This window comes from Pieris brassicae, chromosome 8, assembly GCF_905147105.1.
Source record: "Pieris brassicae chromosome 8, ilPieBrab1.1, whole genome shotgun sequence".
Classification (NCBI taxonomy): domain Eukaryota; kingdom Metazoa; phylum Arthropoda; class Insecta; order Lepidoptera; family Pieridae; genus Pieris; species Pieris brassicae.
The window spans coordinates 14518735-14540570 of record NC_059672.1 but is presented as its reverse complement, the minus strand read 5'-3'; the positions used below and the strand labels follow the sequence as shown (position 1 = coordinate 14540570).

At 32.0% G+C, this 21836-nt stretch overlaps 1 protein-coding gene and 1 long non-coding RNA gene across 2 annotated transcripts; both read right to left on the bottom strand.

The window, feature by feature from the left end:
* Positions 1-593: 593 nt before the first annotated feature.
* Positions 594-3141, bottom strand: LOC123713575. Its single transcript, XR_006754215.1, has 3 exons — positions 2609-3141; positions 2046-2169; positions 594-1370 (listed from the first exon to the last, which is right to left on the bottom strand). It is a non-coding gene; the product is annotated as an uncharacterized LOC123713575 (long non-coding RNA).
* Positions 3142-5973: 2832 nt separating this feature from the next.
* On the bottom strand, positions 5974-21624 carry LOC123713079 (very-long-chain 3-oxoacyl-CoA reductase). The gene is made up of 6 exons (XM_045666572.1): positions 21250-21624; positions 13404-13450; positions 12170-12245; positions 10861-11026; positions 7805-7973; positions 5974-7445 (listed from the first exon to the last, which is right to left on the bottom strand). The coding sequence occupies exons 1-6, from the start codon at positions 21401-21403 to the stop codon at positions 7116-7118; spliced, it is 942 nt and encodes a 313-aa protein (XP_045522528.1). The 5' UTR covers positions 21404-21624; the 3' UTR covers positions 5974-7115.
* Between the last annotated feature and the right edge of the window lie 212 nt (positions 21625-21836).

Below are 21836 nucleotides of genomic sequence, written 5' to 3'. Positions count from 1 at the left end.
GCTTTGTCCGATTAATAGATATACTTTAAACAAACTATTCTGTATCTACCGATACCGAAATATTATTTCGTGAAAAATATGCCAGTCTTACAAATACAACTAATTAAACATATATTTGTAAAGAACTTATGTCGTACGCATGCAAATAACTAAACGCGTATGAAGTTTATTCACCTAGTAGTAAGTACTCTTACCGTCATTCAGTGCAGTAACTATTTATCTAACTCTAAATGTTACTAACACATCTACAGTATAGTTAACTGTAAATATCAAAGTGAAATGGATTGTCAACATTAAAATTTTGTTCAAAACATTATTATTCGTTCAAATGTGGTGTAAAAAGCCTAAAACGAGTATTCGTAAGCATAACCATTATCAGACATATTTGTGCGAAAACTCCAAAACAAGTCAAAATCAGTAGTATTCCTCTTGAACTATTCACGCTATTGTGGGTTCAATACAAGCCTGTCTAATTAGCGTGTCTACAAAGCAAATCATATTTGCTTTTGACGTGAATCTAAAATGGTAGTGGGGCAAAGCATTAAACCTTTGATTGCCTTAACTGTATAATTCCTGAAGTGAAATATTTAACGTAGCTAGTAAACAGATTAATAATATATAGAGGTCGAGGACGAGGGGCTCAGTATGAATTATTTATAACAAGAAGCGCATTATATATAAACGATTTATTCTGTAATTATAAAGGGATGAATCTGTTGGTAAGAATTAAAGCTCAAGTACTGTACCTATTAGAAAAATAAATGTTGAAACAACAACATATTTAGCTATTTCAGAATACAGGTGGCAGTCAATAACTTTAAAAAAACATGATATTCAGTTATGATATGGATATTGCAGGAAAACTAAGAATAACATCCAAAATGAATATACGTTATTGGCTCAAAGGTCTGTTAGATACATGTTTCGTTTGAGAATACAGTACATATTACATTAACAATTTGCAACAACGTACTACCTAAATTCGTCTTACATCAAATTGTGTATGTTTCTGTAAAATAAAAATCCTTAGCACTTTTTTGGCTTCTAGAGATTCTCTTCAACGAACTGACACTGAAGCGCCGGCCGAACTAGCGAATACCTTATACCAATAATTCGTGCTATTGGTGAATCGATAGTATGAGTACAAAGAATTATTTAAAACTCACGAAAGTAGTCTTTCTTACCCATCGTTTTTTACAGATACTTTCGACTCATCAATCGTTACATAATATATTTGAAATTGTTGGATCTGTTATAAGTTGATCTTAACATAGTAAATTCTTAACAACGAAACTAAACAATGTACGAAAAGGCCGCAGCTACAGCAATTTCTAATTAATATTAAAATCCAATTCAGTTTCCGGTGGACGCTGAAAAGTTTAATCTAGTTTGTAAAAGATACGTTTAGTTCCTGTTTACAATGGATTCCGTTGGAAATTTATGTCTTTAGAGAAGTTTCTTACGGGAAATAACAGAGAAAATTTTTGCATTCATTTTTGTTTATACGTGATTATAGCACAACGTTTAGTTCCGTTTATATGCAGACTGGTATTTAAAGAATCATCATCAAAAGTAAATTGTATCCTGCGGGCATCTTGAAGTCATGTAATTTAGTATCTTTAATGGGACATAATTATTCCTAAATCACGGTGCATCTGAGTCACAATTTATCGGCTGTTTAGTTAAATAAACGAAGGACAGTAAAACGCATTGTCAGCTTACAATTCGATTTATGAACTTATTTAAAAGGTATTAAAAAAGTTGTAAGTCTAGTAAAACAATACCCAAGTAGCAATAACAATACTATACGTAAAGCGCTATATTGTTGGCAGGCGCCTAAACGTAAGTTCATGGGACAAAGTCTCCTAAAGCCGAGGCAGCGTTAATATTTTTTTTTATTTTTTACCCAATGAAACACAATTTGGCAATTGTGTCCTTTATCACTTTTCGTTATAGATAAGTAGATTATTTGTGTCCAATTACCATAGAGATTTTGGAAGTGTGTATGAACCCCATATGTAAAAACGGTTTGGATTTATACATACCTACGCACAAAGTATTTACTCTGAATCAACTCCTAAGAATTGTTGATTACTCCACGATATTTTCCTTTAGCGTGTTAAAGTGCGATGGATGCTCTCTGAGTTGAAATTTAACGCTTAACTAAAACTGTTAATATAAGTTGTCGGTAATAAAAATTCTAATTATTTAATATTTAATATATATTTTGAATACATGTGACAAAACCAAAAAAAATATTATTTCTTTATTGATATACAGATGTTTGTATCGAGGACGAATTGAGTTAAGCGTTACAGATTGACATTGATTAATTATTGGTATTCAATCAATATAATGGAATATTTAGGAGAGAAATAAATGGAACTTTCGCATAAAATATTAAGCTTCAAATACAATCAGAAACTTCTTAATCACTCTAAGTCATATGGAAGAATCCATCATGTTATAGCTGCAACATCTTTTAAAATTCGAACATTTGGCTATTACTTCCATGACAATTTTGTTGCTTATAACCATATCCATATCATCTGTATTTTGCATGTCCCATAATTTCACGATTAGGGCGGCAAACTACACACATACTTACATATATATTGCATGGATATCAACCAGATGAGAAACGCAAATCCTACCATAATGAAACTTCTCACATCAATTTGGACATTTTGTATAGTTTTTTGGTTCCATGGCATGTCTACGCCTTCTCCTCAATAATACTGCATATTACCGTGAACAACAAGCCCAGAACCACAAGCGTTCCCACCATCAAGATAATTTGCGTCAGCGACACGTTAAGGGTATGGCACGTCATCTTCCTAAGAGCAGCTGTAGTACTTGCACATCCAGTTCATTACAATAAGCAAGGTCACAAATGCTAAGGCAATTACTATTATTTGCACTAAATCAATCTCATAGCACACGGAACTTTTCCCCATCTCTATCGGCCATTCACAATATGGCAGACAACCAGAAACAGCAGTACCAGGATTACTATAGACCCAATAATCATCAAAAGTTGGTTCAAATTAAAACTTAGCCCACAACCAGGAGGCTGAGATTTTGACATGTTTTAAGACGGCATAATGTGTGTTTTTAATTTTTACATAATTTGGCTATTTTTAATTTAACATTTTAATATTTTTTTTGCTGTGAAAATTTTGATGTTTTGACCGTTGTCATAACTGTTATGGCAAATTAGAAAAAAGTTTGAAATGAGAAAAGAGGTTGATACGATAATTCATTCTACAAAGAAATATAATATGGTTTATTTTTATAATATATAGTGTACAGGATACACGCATTTCCTAGGAAAGATTAAGAAAAATATGTTTTATAAATTGAATTGTATAAACGTAGACTTAGAAATGGAATGGACATAAAAGAAGGAAACTAGAGAAGAGAAATAGAGATAGTTAAAAAAAGTCTTATTTAAACATCGAAAAGTTTAAACATTTATTATTCTAATATATGATATGATATAGTAACAAAAAATCAGAATTTCTAATTCATTTTTTTTCTCCGTGAGATCACAGACTATAAATTGAGCCTAAACCTATAGACATATATATACATATCTATGGAAATCATTTAATTCATCTTTTATACACTTAATATTCTATAAAAGTAAAGTAAATAATAAAATGCTTAAAAACTATATAAGGAAATGATATACTAAAAAACATATTTGTCTAACTCCTGGCGCGTTTTCTATAAAGAAGATATACCTATTATGTTCCTCATAAATATTCATTATAAACCTTATTAAAGTTTGGTACATAGCAAAAACGCCTGTCAAGTGTATATTTTGATGACGTCAAATAATTTAATTCCGAACGCATGTATTCTCATCATGCAATGTTTTTCTCTCTCCTGAAATAAAAAAAATATATTTTATGTAAAAAACAGTAAATTGATTTTAATAAATTGAGTTTGGTAAGAAAAGTTTATTTAGAGCTGGAAAACTATTTTTTTTTGTAAGAAAAGGGGGATTAGGTAAGGTTTCATTAGATGCATAAAGTTAGTCGCTGGCTGAATAATACATTAGTCCACTAAGTGCTTGAAGACGGTAAAAACATCTGAGATTAAGTACAGTTAATATTATGTCTGAAAGAAGACGTCTGAAATTACGCTACAATTTTTATACAGTAAAATTCTATTTTACAAGGTTATAAACGTGTCTCAGTGAAGCATAGGACAGATTAAACGGTATTTATAATAACATTCTATATACATGTTATATAAAATGTCGTAACTTGAAACCAATTTTGCGATAAATTATATTTTTTTCACTTCTCGATGAATTATTCGGACATCCTCTTCGTAACTTCTCAGATCAGGTAACTATTTTAACTTTCTCTGTGGTATTTACGAAGAATACTCCTCTAGAAGGCTATAGGGGTGTATCGCTGATGCATAATGGCGTGCGTAGTTTTCTAATATACATTCCTAGTCACAAAGTCTCTGTTTGGCAATACAATGCCTGGTAACTCGGAATGCAAGTATTATAACGGAATTTTGAATATACTTTTAGACGCCAATGGGTAAAAGTACACAGTAGTTTTATATATGTCGCAGTCAACTAGCTTAATTAGCTGTTCAATTAACAGCCTAGCCGTTTAACTAACGGCCTGAATGATGTTTAGCCAGTTGCTCAAACAGCTAGGCAAATAACTTGGATCAATGACGTTTCATTACTTGCCTTGCCTTGCTTTAAATTTAAATTACCAGGCTGGTAATTTAAATTTAATACACAATTTGTGCCACTCTCAAACTCGAAACGAAACTCTTCAAACTGTCAATATGGCGTCGGCAAACCACAACTTTGATGGTGTTGTGCAAAATATCATGAAAAACAACAAGGACACTTGAAGAGTAGTGAAAACAATAATGTGAATTTTAAGCAATTTAATTTTGAAAGAAATATATTTTCGTCATATATTTAATCTTTTCTATTTCTGCCAAATAATGACTCTATCGTACGAATGGCCTAAGCATTAGCCAGCCAGTTTATTTAATGTTATAACAAACGCTACGGCTGAATATCTTTCAGGCCGTTGGTTAAACGGCACCGTTTAGTTAAAAGGCTAGGATGTTAATTGAACGGCTAATTAAGCTAGTTGGCTGCGACATATACATTACTATGATATATATAAACGAATAGAGGTCACAGAGCGAAGTCCAATAAATTTCGCTCTGGTGTCAGGCTATTAATTGCTTTGTCAAGGCCACATTAAAAATATTCGAATACCAGTTTTCTGATACGCCTTCATTCCAGCATTGTTTGTGTTAGTAACCTACCTATGTTTAAACGTCCCAGGTTGATACCGCGTGAAACAAAACAGACGCAGGAATGTCCAATTGGAGAGTTAAGACACTTCTAACGCTAACAGTAACGACAGAGTTTAAGAAATATATTTACAATAGTAATAATTGTACGGTAATTCAAAATATTAAATTTAGATAAACGACGCGACCATCCTTTTATTATTCTAATCGAAACCATATGAAACACGTTTTGTTTCGTGCTTCATTCAACTTATTTCCTGGACAGTGGTAATAATGTACATAGAATACATAATATTAATTATTAACAACAAGTAAACGTGTAACTATAACATCCAGATTTCTGTTTAATTATAATTCCTAATATTATATGTATAATTACAGTCGTTAGAGAAATAAATCGAAAGCTGGAGGAATTCGTTATTGTGAAATCAAGATACGATTGAATATAGCTTAATTTATCAATATTGTTGTATCATTGATTGTCAACGAATACAATAATTACAGCAAAGCCATCACCGCTTTATTTCTAAGTTCAGTTAAGTTCGTTTAAATCTAAGTTTTCCAAATAGCATATTCTTACAGCTGAATATTTGAAAATTTTAAAGACATAAGCTATATTTTTAGATACAAGCAAATTCACGGGTTAGATAGCATATAAAACCTTCACCGGGAAAATAATACAAAGTTTTCTTTTCCACCAATTTATTTAAATAGGTAACAAACCCGAACTACTAGAAGCAAATGGCATTTAGGATTTATTGAGACTTAAAGTACTTGAAGCAATGTTGCCACGTGCCAAAGAAAACCGTCCAATATCTTCATACGAACGCATTATCTTGCTTCAATACCCATATAAAACTTTTTGATTTCTTATTTTTCTGAAATTTTCAATATAAATATGTAGATGTTTAGGCCACATATAATTCAAATAATCACAGTTTTTAGTTAGACTCAATAGATCCACTTATTCTAAATGCAATACACAGCCTATTAAAAATGTAACGGCAGTGTTAAAACTAAAATGGGACCTTCCCAAATCACCTAAAATCTTTGGTTATAACATAAAATTTTACTTATTTTATACAAGACTTAACTAAGACCACCATCCCGAATCTAAAGCATATCGTTCACCAAATATTTACATAACATATAACGGTAATTTGACCGTGGTCTTAATATACATTTTTTTAGTGGAATTAGTCGAATAGTATAAGGTTTGGTAGGTTATATTCATTATTTTGAAAATAGCAACAACCGAACCACGTTTAAGCAAATTCTAAATTTCCATTTGGAAACACGGTTCATAGAGAAGCAAAAACGATGATTTTAAGTCTTTGGAAAACCAAATGGATTATAAATGAGGATTTATTAGGTATGCCATTCGATTCAGTTTCCAAAATGTATGAATATTCCCAACACTTATTCCAGACGATTCAAAAAGATAAGCGTTATTATATAGCGATATTTTTATGAGTCCATTATGAAAAAAAATTAAGAATAAAAACGGTCTTACTTCTCATCTATTAAAAATAAGGCTACGTTTTCGAATCGTTAAAAAGTGCCCTTAGCACGAATATTTCCGTAGCTGCGTCAAGTAATTGTATCGAGTCTACGATGCAGTCACGATACCATATCGCCAGTTTGAACATTATATATTTAGTACACAATACGAAAACTATTCGAGAACGAATTATGTAAGTACTCCGATTTTAGTTTGAAATATGCGGATGGAGCGCTGTTCAAGGTTTTCATACAAAAAATACAATTCGTGCTAAAGGTACAACTGATAACCAATGTTTACTATACAATTACTTGTTTTTGTACTTTTTCAACGCCTTCCGACGAGTGTTCTCCATGGACCTAGTGATCAGCCAAACAGCAAACCTCCCTGACATTCCGTAAATTGAGTTGATGGTGTTAACGAATATAGCATGAGGGAAGTAACCAACTGTTTTTGACGTGGTGCCAACGAGACTGATGGCGGACTTTACAAATGTCTTCGCAGTGGGTGCTAATAACGAAGCGCGACGGATCCCCGACATATTAGAGCATACAAAACCGGGTAGGACGCATTGGACGATAATACCCTTTTTATTGTATTCCATGTCAATTCCTTCGGAAAATTTGTCTACATACGCCTGTAAATAACAAAATTGCTTGAACAAATGATAATATTACAGTATTGTGAGACATTTAACCACAAAATGACACTAGTAATACCAGTTTTTTAGTGCCGATCTTACGGAACATGACTTGTTTAGCAGTGTTCAATTCAAATATAATTAAAACATTAAAATTCAAGGTCTGTTTTGTAATCTGAAGACAAAAAGTTACTCAAATGTAATTACAAAATTACATTTTATTATTATAAATTTTAAAAAAACGTCTATTTTTTAAATAACTTCAATTAGTTAAGATTAGACTAGGACCATGTAAGAGAGTGGTGTAAGGAAATTATCAATGTACTATTATTTAACGGGAATCACCTTATTCTTACCTTACAAGCAGCGTAGACGGTCAACAAGGGGCTGGGTATGAGAGAGGAGCCAGATCCGATGTTGATGACCACACCCCTGCCTCGTTTTACCATATCAGGTAGGATGATACCAGTCATCCGTGTTACTGAGACCATGTTCGCTCTTATCATTGTTGTTACGGTGTTCTCCCTATTAACAGCAAAACAAATCAATACACTTTTTACTATGTGTTTATATAAATCTGGATGTTGCATCACTTAGTTCGCGTGGAGGAACTTCAGCAGTATCAGACTTAGCACGAGTTATCACTCCTGTATTTCAAAACTTAATACGTTCTTGGCGTAAGTGATACACTAATCTCAACTCTGCATGTGAAAAGTGTAAATAAAGAGAGATGTCAAATTCCAATGAATTTTTGACAGACGGGATGATAACGTATAGGATCTTAGACTTAGAGTTATGTACCGTTTTATGATTTATCAAATTGTGTTGTTAATTACTAAATATATTTATGAGTCACCAGGCGACTACGTGTTCTCACAGTATGCTCCTTCACCGCGCCTTGCTGATGGAGGTTCGATCTTCTTACTTTTGTTTGATTATTATTTAATTAAAATAATTAACTGCTTGTGACGAGGAGCATTATGTAATGGTTGCAGGTGCTTTGTAAAAACAAACCTTGGCATAAGTGTGACGGAGAGTTTATTGTCAGTTCTTCTCGTTCTACGCCCTTGATTTGAGACCTGGCAGTAAATTCATGAAGCTTATTTTCTGACGTTCATAAGTGATCATTAAGTTACCTAATATTTTGATTGTATTTTAGCGGAAATAAGTACATTTTCACATTTCAATCGTAATGCGAGCAAAGGAAAAACCTATTAGAAATAATAAAGATATTTCAATCAATTTTATTGTATGAATACATACCTACGTGTAAGATAACAAGATCATTGATGTGGCGGTTCGTAGAGTGATGTTAATCAGGTAACAAATGGCCGATCGATTTAGTAATCCTCACTCCACCACCACGTATCAAACAATTACGGAATAATAATTAATTAGATCATACATATTAATCGTTTTACAAAATCCATTTGTAGATTAAATGGAATGAAAATCATTTTGTTTGGCCTATTATCACCGTAAATGCAATATTGTTTCGGACATTTCAATTAAAATAGGGTTTTATGTATTTTTTTTCACTATAGGTTCGTTTATTCAGTAAAAAGTTTACAAAATATCTAATCAGAAGTCAATATATTTACTGCGTTACTATGCTCGCTCGCAACAATCCTAATTGGCAGTTAAATTTTGTGGCTGATTTGCATTTAAGTAAATATTTATTAAGCAATTGATAGCATGATTCCTGAAGGGAATTGCTTTTGTAAACCTGCACCTAAGTGTTTAATTAATAATGGTTTTATGTAAACTGACATATATATAGTTATTATTGAAAACGACGCAAGTTACCAAAATACACGAAATGTACACGGGGTGACGGCAGATGTTTTATTATGTAAAGTATAATTTTTACTTTTACGATTAAACCGTTGGAGCTGAACTAATTAGAGCTTGTATTAATTAGACCTTAGGAAGATTCGTATTAGATAACAACTCGGATCGAAGCCTAAGGTAACGTCTATGAACGTAAATATACTTGCACACGGGCACACGGCCCCGACGGCTTGTCATACTAATTTGCGGAATCTATATTGACATAGAGTAAAGTTTGTTTGTTTCGTTCATCTGAAGGAATATTAATAATGTACATATTGGTGACCAGATTTTGTGTGTGACACATGTCATCGATATTTGGATTTGAGACAAGCCGGTTTCCTCACGATGTTGATGATGATGATTTCACCGTAGGAGCCAGAGTTAATTGTTCACACAGAAAGAAAACTCAATTCGTTCACAACCATGGCCAGGTATTAGGGTTGCTAAAGCCACTAGGCCAATACTAATGCGTTGCCGACTTTTCAATTAATATTGCTATTTTCTGTTTAGCGAGAATCGAGGAAAAGAAATAATGTATAATTGTAGAATTTATACAAATGTGAAGTTTAAAACAATAGTGAACTTTCAAGATAGGAACTGTCAGTTTTTAGCCATTCTAGCTGCGCGCTCAATGACAACTAGATACAATAGATTCAGAGCAATGGCATACTTGCATATGCTAATAAAATCGATGTCTTTACTGCGAGAGCGACAAAAGAATGCAGTTCCAGAAATAATCCTAGCTAGAGCGACGATTGCTCGATATAATATTTTAGTTCAAGCACTTATTTCATATGGCAATAGTGCACCTGCTCCAGTTGAAAATTGTTCTCAAGTGCGGTTTTATACTTTCAATTTTCAGGTTATTTTCGAGCTTATAGATCCTGAAACGCCATTGAAATGGTTTCAATATACGAGGTAATATACGAGGCTGAAATTGTTATACCTATTAATAAAGCTCATCCTCTATTTTTTATACGATTAATAATTTCGAGATAAACCCTCGAAAAGAGAGCGAAGACTTTAAATCGCCTAAATTTTATAAGTAAAATCACATTTGTAATTACTATACGTCGATATTCTTGAAGTTGGCTATGAAAAGGGCTTTCTATACAAAAATCACACATTAGATAATGATCAATTATGTGAAAATAATTATGACGAGGTAAAGAAATATTGTCTTACGACCTTGAATATTAATTAATGATTTTAGCCAATTATAATAATTTAAGCACGAGAGGTACAAACAGAAAATACGGCAATTAAAATGTTTTTATCTCTTAACAGATTAAGTCTCTTGATAACATGGATAAATTAAGCGAATTGGAATTAACTTCAAATACTCAAAGGAAAAACCTTCGTTCCAAACTGTGAGAAAAAGGGGTTCAAATTTTCAAAAAAATATAATCGTTTTATAATAGCGTTAACAGCTGTGTAGAATCTTTATACTTTGAAATAAACTTATAAACACTTAAAGCTATATGAAGTAGTAAAACTTATACATAATCTGTTAAGCTAAAATATATAAAGAAGATGGGTTGTAACTTGTAAATGTATTGAAATTTCACGTGCATCTTACCAGTCGGCAATATCCGTGAAATATTCAGGATAACTGTAGGAGATACCGACGTTATTGACTAGGGTTCCTATTTCTAGATCAGCTATTTCTTTGGAGATCTTGTCGTAAATTCCCTCTTCGCTGAAGTCAGCTTGAACTATTTTGGTATTCACTTTGTAGTCGTTTTCTGTAAAGAAAGTAATTGCTTATCGAGCTTATTGCTGCGGTGGTTTGATTTTAAAAACAATTAATTACCGACAGCCGCCACAAAACTTTAAGCCAATTATTTAATTATAGTTTACGTGCTACACTGGTGATACATCAATGACATAGTAAAAATTAAATAATAACTGCTTCCGCGACAAAAAGTTACATGTTTTTTTGCGATTGCGATTTATTATTTAGAAAAATGTGTAAGATTCTTAATTGACTGACTCATCCACTACTTTAATTAAATATTATTACAATACATCATTATCTATCCAAAATAGTGTAGCTAGGGAATACAATCCCGAACTCGCGAGATCCCGTGTCATTTTTCGAGACCAATTTCGAAGCGTAACATGGCGAAATCTCGTAACATTAACGAGTAAACGCAGCGTTGTTATATTTGAAGAATCTGTGTTATTATAAAGATGACTTAGAACCGTTGAAAGGCGACGAAATTTTACATTTAGCTAGCAAATATATCGTAACGAAAAAAATTAAAATTATAATCAAACACTTATATCATCAGATACCATTTTAAACGCCTCCGCTGCTGGTCATTAATTAAATTACCACCGCAATAGAGAACTAAGATGAATTGTGTCTTTTAATGATTGCAGAGGAGTTGAATTTACGTGGTTCACGACCCTCTAAGAGGAATTAGGAGAGACAGCAGCTAAAAGTCTTTCACGTGTCTCTGCAAGATTAAATAGATTGGATATTGAAATCAACCATACATATACCATAGATATGGATTGAACTCATAACAAAAGAGATGAGCAAGGTGCAGCTTTTTACAGTTTGCTTATAATAGTTTACGCTTACTACGCTGGTGCTAACCAGTGTTGAGTCTGAGGTAGTTCACGAGATTACATAGCGATTCTAAAACTACCCGAGATCTCGAAAATACCGAGATTTGACGAGATTGTAATTCTTAATTACGAGATCTCGAATTAACGATCTCGACTCGGGATTGCATTCCCTTAGTTTATCGGGACTGCATTCCGCAATGTCTGATTATTACTCCGAAATTTACACATTAGTCTTATGCTTTCTTTGTTTTGGCCATTATTTTAAAAGCTTCTTTGCAACAATAAATGGTGTCTAAATAAGTATTACTCACGTATTTCCGTAGCAGTCGCTTTCAATTTATCCATAGAACGACTGACTAGAACTATATCACAGCCGCGGGCAGCCAACTGTGAATGATAAAATATTATAGAAAATTTTAAAATGCTCACGAGAGAATCGATTAAAACCTCATACTCAGTCAGCAGTTTTTAAAGAACATGCGGTATTTTACTCCCAGTAAAATCTTAAAGGATCAAGAAGATATTTTTCTATAAAACGGGAAAACACTGCTATTATAGAAAGTAGGAACCTAACATCTTCAAGAGAACAAACCTACTCGATTAATATTTTTTTATGGTTATTAAAAATAGCTTCTCATCGCGAATGTACTGTGAGAACTTTTGGTCTAGTAGTTCAATGTGCAACTCTTTCCTGAGGTTGTAGGTTCTACCCCAGGTATAGCACTTGATCTTACGCTGAAGGAAAAAATAGTGAAGGAATCGGTATACCCGAGGCTCAAAAAGTTAACGACGTGTGTCAGGCACTGAGAGACGGCTAATCACCTGGTTAGAAAAACATATGATCACGAAACAGATACCAGAAATCGAAGGCCCAGACCTAAGTCCTACGGTATACGCCAGTGGTTCTTTGTACCTCGAATGTTTTCCGAACACTTTACTCAGTCTTAATTTAAAGCTGTTTTAGATAATATACATACATCTATTCTATAGTAATAACCCGAAGTTAAAGTAGCAAATTTGTTATTACAAATTACTAAATTAAATCTTACGACATAAGCGATCCGGATTTATTAGGTACCATTTATTTTAAGTAGATTATTAGTTAGCCGACAATATTTTCGCTCGCTTTCACTAATCTTTTAGGTCAATTAAAAATACTAATAATTATTATTTCATACGTACGTATTTAAGTGAGAAATTTTAATTATATCTTTTGTGTTCGGCTCTTGAAGGCTGTGCAATTGTTTTAAAATAAATTATTCTACCGTTTAATGGTTTAACACGAGAAAAAAGAAATAATATATAATCTAGTTGTGTTTTATATCCGTCTCGGGTTATAGGTAGCTGATCGAGTACCTACTTGTATTATTGAAATATGTAGGAATGTACATGAGTCTATGTATAGATTGACAAACCGTATAGCGATAGAAGTGTTTGATATTTTTTAAAAAGGAATTTCACTAGTAATTTATTAAGAATACCTTAGTAAAATGTTAAAACGTTCTTGAATGTTTTAATTTAAAATTAGCATTTTGTATAAATTACCTCTTTCGCGTATTCTTTTCCAATGCCATCAGTGCTTCCGGTTACCACTAAAACAAAGAAATACAATATTACAAACATTTTGATTCGTTTTTTGAAACTGTAAATTGGTCAAGGATTTTAAAAAGGTTGTGTATATTTTTTTTATTTTACAGGGGGCAAACGGGCTGGAAGCTCACCTGATGTTAAGTGATACCTCCGCCCATGGACAGTCAATGCCAGAGGGCTCGCGAGTGCGTTGCCGGCCTTTCAAGAATTGGTACGCTCTTTTCTTGAAGGATTAATAACGTCTTAATTAGTAATGCCAGACGACTTTTGGATTCTGTTAAGGTTAACCGTAGTTTTAGAACTTTACTAGAATATTTAATGAAAAAGAAAGTTAAACCACTTAGCGATCTAATGAGAAATAGCGACTACCACGTCTTAACATATTAATATGATAACTTCGGTTTTAACTTGAAGTTTGCGTCATTAACCAATTATGTTGTCTGTGGTTTATTTATATACACTACGTTGCAAAACATTCGGTACAATTTAAATTATTAAATGAAAAGGAGGACAACTGACGGCCTTATCGCTTTCGAGCGATGTTTTCCAGGCAATCACTCCCATCAATCAATGGGAGCGCAAGAAGTTTAAAACTACATAATATGTACAAATACATAAATAATGGAACAAAGCAAAGCAATTCTAATATATGTACACAATGAAAAGAACATTAAAAACAAAGGATACATGAATCACAATAATTTCAATAATGTAATTAAATTTTAAATAATATTTCGTTTCATGTTAGGTTTTAGATAATTTATACTATATCTGTAGTAGAGTCGAAGATATGAAGAAATGAGGCACTCGGTTTTCTGTATGTTCGTCATTGTTTTCAATATAGCGGAATGCTAAGTACCTATTTCAATCAGGCTGAAGGTCGGAAGTTTTGCCCTTTTACGTGCTGGATTCCCGAGTATATTGCGCACATAGAAAAATGCATTCATGCTTTGCCAGGTTTCGAAAGCACGACCCCAAGGTCTTAGTATGTAGGCTAGCTGAACCACGAAATATAACACTAAAATTTGTTGATTGATACGTCATTCAACAACTCCAACAACAATTCAAGGAATCTCCAATTATTTTTAGTTACAAAATTGACGTTTAACGTCCATACGACCATGTCGGATGAGAAAGCTGGTGGTCTTCCTCTCATGACACTGACCGCGTCGGACATCCGTCAGGAGTTTGAGTTATGAAATAGAAATATGAAACAAACTTATATTAACCAGGGCCGTATCAACCAGCCGAACATTAATACGTTGTATGTTCTCAACAAGTTTTGTTTGGTTGTGCATAAATTCATGATGGATTCTAATGATTTTTGTATACATTTTTATTGATTTATTATCACCTATGGAGCTGTACAATACGCGATATTATATGTAGAAGCTAGACGCATTAAATACCTACATCAATTTCAAGAGTAATAACAAACACAGCTTGTTTAATAAAGAAATGCTGAGTATGCATTTACATAACTATAAATGCTGACTTATTTACAGAAGCTAAATAAACTTACATAAACAAAACGTTTATTAAACCAGGTTCTTTGCATAATTCGTAATTGACAAGCACGTGGATTGAGCTACGAATACAGTGGAGTATACATTGTACTGAAATCGAATATAGTAGTAGTTTTCTTTGGTTGTATATAGATGGACAAGACAAGAAATGTTTTTTTTTATATTATAAGACAAAAGAGTTTGTTTGCTTGAAAGCGTTCTAAGTACTGGTTTGAATACAAAATGTTTGGGTGTAATAATCCATTTAGTGTATCACGCTATGGCCGAATTAACTCGGAATTAAAGATAATACCAAGTTGGGGCTATCGCTTTGATATAACCTTTCTATCACAAGTCCAATACAATTATATTGTTGATCTACAAATATTACGGTTTCCGTCATACTAGGGGTAAGAATCAGAAGCAAAACTTATCCCTAACTTTGTTCATTTTTTTATTGTCGGTACGTCAAAATTTAATCGAACATCAAACTCGTCAACAAAAGCAAAATCAAATTAATTGATTTTTATCCGGTGATATGTATTTTTTATTAACGCATCCGGTTATTTGTAAGGTAAAGATTACTGACCCCGTGACGTACCTTAAGTTAGAGTAAGGATTCTAACTTCCAAATCCAATCTTCCAATAATAATCTCTCTAGCGCTTATGTCGCAACCTTGGAATCGCATACAAAAGCTCATTATTGGGACGGTCACTGCCGCTGTAGCTACAGAGTAAGGCCTTGATATCAATATAATTGTAAACAATGAAACATTTACAAAAAATATGCATTTATGGATAGCACTAAAATCCGGTTTCTCGTAAAGCTGCTTAAGTGAAAGTCATAGTTGCACTGTCATACATCGCTCCAATAACAAAAATGAGTTGTATTTTTATACAAATAAGGTGCAAAATACACGTATTATTCAAATTTTTTCCGGTCATCATGTTTAATGTGACGAGTTTAGCTGGTTTCGACCACGTGTAATTCGCGTAATTCTTGTTTATGTATTATTTTACCGATGAATACAATTCCTAAAATTTTACGAGTGAATTCATTTTTTGTATCTGAATATATATATATATATATATATAATGTATATAAATATTATGTGCCTGTGTTGATACCTGTTGTGTCCACCTAAACGGTTGGACCGATTATGATGAAATTTGAGCGTGTTCAAGTGGATTAAGAATGGTTTAGATTTACAATTAAATATTTATTTAATTGTTTTTAAATATTTCTATTAACACGTGTATACAGGACAACGGCTGTACATTGCGTGTATTCATTTTATTTGTGATATACAAATATCACGTGTATGATGTCCACCTATAGTTGACATCCTAGCTAAGTAAATCAAAATGTTCTTAGTACCACTTCACGTATAACGAGAAACGCAATATAATCCACGATAATGATTTTCGAACACTACAAATTTTTACTTTCTACCAGATTTATCATTAGATTTTTACATAATATCAACGATGGCGGGAGAGGGTAGCAAAGCCTTATTTGCGAACTATTATTCCGAATTATTGGTAGCAATAACACAAAAGCATTACTTATTTTATCTGCTTTGCCAGAGGAAATAGAATTATTCCCCGCACACGAGATATCATTACATTCCGTTTATGAGATGAAATGTAAATAGGAAATACTTTTATATTAATATATTTCTAAAGCCATAACTTATGATCGAGTGGGTCTGAGAGTTTATAAGGCGGTATTCAAGTGGGTAAATACGTATGTAAGTGCGTATTTCTTAGTTAAACATGTTTCTTTTATTCAAATAATATTATTTGACTTGAATATTCTGGAAACAAATATTCAATTTCTTAATATAAACTGAAAATTACATATCAAATACATAATAAATTATTGCAAACAATGCTCATAATTCACGTTTAATGAGGCCTCTTCAAGAACTGGCAATTGTTTGGAAAAAATGTTAGCCAACGAAACTTTTAATCGATACCGATTCACCCAGTTTAAAACACTTCCGAATCCCGCTTAACTCTTCGTCAAGCTCAAATAGTATTAAAAAAGCATTTAAAAAACTCAATTTTAAGATAAAATCTTAAATATTAAAATGTAATAAGTAATTAAATGTTCTAAATTTCTCAAGCGAGCCGTGTTACGGGGCTTTGTAATTTAGTGGAATTTTAATAGGGCTCTCCAGAAGCGAAATTGTATTAGATAAATTACCATTAATAAAGTTTAAAACTGTCTACCCACTGTTCAGGGAACCGTTTAAAGTAAATCCTTGGACATAAAAGTGGTTTAATTTGGAAATTAAATAATATTGATTTCTACTCTGCAGCCTTTACCATTTTAAAGGTAGAAACAAACTGAGTTTAAGGATATATTTCTCATAGTGATTTTGGCTATTGAGTAAGATACATGAATATAACATTAATTTAATTTAACTAAATAGAATAAGTAGCCGTATAATTAGTAATATCTAAAGCCACATTAAAGTATATATCGTCGTTCCTTGTGAAAACAGCAAAGGTTTGGATCTTCTTGCCCCCGTAAAGCTTTCCTAAAGAATATACATAGGATCATTTAAAATTAGGAGTACCCACCCATAAGCCGTACCAAACTTTACAACAATTGGGATTGTGGCCAAACGTCTATCAAAATATATATATACATATTACATATATACACAAATATATATATTCATTCGTCGGGATTCTAATAAATAGGAATTCAGGATACTAACTTAAACAACTCACATGAAGTGGAAGCCGACATTTTCATAAGATAACATTGCTATAAAAATGACAAAAATAGAAAAAAACCAAGACCTTAGTAAAATTATTGTCGATCGATTCGATATCAAAGGTTATATGAGTTCATACAATTTCGAGAGATCGAAATATAGCCCTTATTTTTTTTTAATATTTTCTCCCATATAACATTTACAACAGAAAATAAGATTACAGTTGAGAAGGTTTTGAGAGAATGGTTTCCAAACTAGGTAATATGGACCTGTGGATGGTAAACCTGTGATATGGACAACCATGATTATATACATATATTTACTTCATAGTTTTAAAAACAATTCATTACGGAAAGGTTCTTTTCAATTCACACAAAATAAATACTTGTTATATAATAGTAGATATATAATAATGATTAAAATATCTGCCTTTCAATGGTTTAATTGAGGGTATTGAGATTAGGACAACGAACCATATTTTCAAACAGATTTTAAAGGCATAATAGTGCATATTAAAAGAAAATAACGCTTGTCGAAGTAGTATTATATTATATACAAGTTACAAATGTTATGTTAACATATATTGAAATGTTTTTTACCATAACAGGTCTTTCGAAAGCTGCAATAAATATAATATTAAACCATTAATATTTTGCTCACGGAAACAGTAAAAATGCAGATAAATTTAACATAAAGGCCAGCAGGAAATAATATTTAAAATAGCAATTAGTTGAGGGATTTAAAATTACGGAATTTTTTGTTGGGCAACCTTGACTAATTTATACTTGCAAACTGCTGGATATATATTGCAATAAGAACAATTGGTGGAAGGATGGTAAACAGCCTAAAGTCTGCACTCAGCCCAGTCCAACTTTGTTAACGCGTTTCAGGGTATGACGTTAAAACAGGGAAATAGCTGATGAATTTTCAAGAAAATACTATACAACAACTAGATATGTATTATCGTAATATTCATAAAAAATAATCAAACAAACGCAGTCATCTATCTCTTTTAACATAGCGTAAATAGTCTGGACTAAACAATAAATTACATAAAAAAGTATTTTAGTAAAGCACATTATTTTGAAGGGTTACACTGTTTGAGTTTTTATATTACCGATGTAGCCGTAGGGCGTATCTCGCGAGACGCGTTCATGAACTAGTTTAATGTAATTAATATATTGTATATGTTTCGTAAAAAAAATGAGAGATAGAAAACGTCCCTGGACACATTGGCTGGGGACAAATTATTTGCCATATTTTTAGTTTTACAATTATATGAAGTAATGATTTATTAGGACAGTATTTAAAGTCAAACAACTAAGAATGGTTTTTAAAACTTCTCTGAACGTACGTAGCGTAAGTATCAATTAACCGAAAAATATAATTTAAGTTCGCGTGTTTAATTTTACTAAAGAGAGGTACCCGACTACAAAATGCTATTGAGACTAAAAACGCAGCAATTCTAGGCAGAGCATTGGCATCGCATCAAGTGATCCTATAATTACGTCATATTATGTCATCAGATTATGATCTTAGTTCATTTCAGGTCCGTACGAAGGAAACGGATTATTATTCACTTTCTAACAAAAATGAAAATACCTATCTAATTTAAATATTTATTATTTAAGGTCAAAAAGGTCTGGAAACGTGGAGAAAAATTGGAGGAGGCCTTCACTCCTTCAAAGGTCGTGGCAGTAGTATTAAACAGAAACTTAATGTTCTCGAATAAAGGCTATTTTTATTTTTATTATATAATAATTAGTTTATAAATTTCAGTTAATTAAATATGTACGCCATGTACAAATAATAAGAAGTGCTCGGAAATAAGTATAAGAAGATTTTTTAATTAAATAATTGTATATGTAAAAACATAAAACCAAGTGCGACTTGCTAAAATCACAGCTCTAATTTAACCATGTTTTTAATAGTATTATCTAGTCTATTATCTCTTCTGAAATGACAGAACCCCTGAAGTTTTGTGGAGCAGATTGCACTGATCTTAATCGTCACATTGTTGGTTGGGACATCGAGCTGGCCGATTTAAACGACGAACTTTTTGCATGTACGCTTCCACGTCGCCCGAAAAGTGCGGGCATGCATTGGCCATAAAAACGGAATCTTCCTTAGAGGAAAAATAAAAAGTATCGTAGTCGGAACAGTCGCAAAGACAATATGACAGACATTGTTAGTATTTTCACTCAGTCCTAGGGTGTACTGTTATACAATATGTTAAATAAACTGTACCAGTGACACCTTGACATGCAATAAACATGCCTTATCGCAACTTCGTGATAAGCCTCAACAATATATTATATTATCAAAGTTACAAAGCGACTACCCGTTTAAGAGGAATATTTTAAAATATACTTATTACAATTAATTACATAAAAATATACATAATGTACAAGTGAAGGGTGACCTTTAATTTATATTCATGAAGCAAAAGCAAGCAAGACCTTAATAACATATTAGGTCTAATCTTTTAATACCTACTACCTAGTTTGTACATAATAGAAATGACCTTTATTTTTCCTGCATTGATCTAATTCCTTATATAATTGAACTGCATTTCAATGCAAATATATTATAATCACCTTGAGATAATTACATTTGAGAAATTATCTTTACTTTGAATTCTGAATCAGTGTACATTTTATCGAAGATTTTTACAATAAACCAATATAAAATTTAAACTACAACTTTACTAGCACCTAATTAAATTTTTTTAACATGCTAACTATCTTATGGTTAAGTTTTCTAAATGTTCTATAATAAATCTAATTGACAAGGGCGCAATCTTAGGTTTGTTATACACAACTACACAAACTTTTTTATGTTATAAGTTAGTAAATGTTACATGTAGATACAATTTTGTAGTAATTGTTGTTAGGTTCTCAAGTCATAAAATAATCATATTTTTGACATTGGTCCAAGAATATTAAACTATATATAGGTACTGTTTGCATAAACTATGTTTAAAATGATGTTTATGTTATATATATATATATATATATATATGTATATAAATACAAAGTATGTTCTATAATAATAAGTACCCAACAATATGTTGTTATCTTAATCTATTTAATAGGTAATTAAGTGATGTATAATATGATTTATATAATAATTAATTTTCTCCAAGCTGTGGGCAGTGAAAGTGAATAAATGTGGCTAAGTAGGTCCGTCCACTTTTACCACAGAATAGTAGGTAAACAACCTATAGTGGACGTAATATTTATAAGTGAAAGTGCTTAACAAAGTCTAAATAATAATACATATATGGTGTGAATACAAGCCTAGTTTCTCTATTAAAATATTAGTGAAAATAATAATCGCAAGGTGATTATTATTTTCAGAAGTAGTTATGTTTAAATTAATAACTGTTGAAAATTTTAATCGTGCCGTATATATGTATTTATATTCTTGTCGCATTATGCATTGTGTACATTGTAGGTCAACTAAGGTTCAATCACCTTGTGGTTGACAAAATAATTAACTATTTGCACTTGAACCATTGTCCAAATTTACACGCTTATTTTAAGAATAAAAATAATCAGTACTTACATGCCCATTTTCCTTTAGATTTGAAATCCACCTTATTTACAACTGGTCCAATAACATAGGTATACACCACATTTACAATACATTTAACTATATAAAATAATAATGCCAATGCAAATGCAAGTCCTAATTTTTCTAAATACCCGTAGTGAGCCATATTTTATTAATAAGACAATTTTTAGTTTATAATTTTAGGTTATTATGAGTAATATTGAAACACTTCACTCGGCAGGCTGACACAATTATCGCATGCGCACTGCGTTGACGTTTCACGTTCAAAGAAAGTCCACAGTTCACATGCGCTGGAAGTCGAAAAGTGAAAACATCACTATATAATATTATAGCGACGAGCGCGGCAGCTCTCTGCTGCGGCAATTTATTTTATTTCCGACTGACTGACAAGGAAGGGAACATAGTACTATTTCGCTTTACCATTAATTAGATAACAACCACTATGACGTCATTCGAATTTAAATTTTAATATGAATAAATTTATAAGTAAAGTGTTTTTTTAGTTTTGTATTTTAATTTATTCGGTTGTGTATAATTTGGACCAGTATTACTCATATAAATAGCACTATTCGTATTGA

Bases quoted from the DNA above. Each gene is read 5' to 3' on its own strand.
- LOC123713079 (XM_045666572.1), bottom strand. From the start codon at position 21,403: ATGGCTCACTACGGGTATTTAGAAAAATTAGGACTTGCATTTGCATTG. The intron at 12,246-13,403 runs GTAATTTATACA...TATCATTCACAG, and splicing joins GAAAAGAATACGCGAAAGAG to TTGGCTGCCCGCGGCTGTGA. The intron at 7,446-7,804 runs GTAAGAATAAGG...TGTTATTTACAG, and splicing joins CCGTCTACGCTGCTTGTAAG to GCGTATGTAGACAAATTTTC.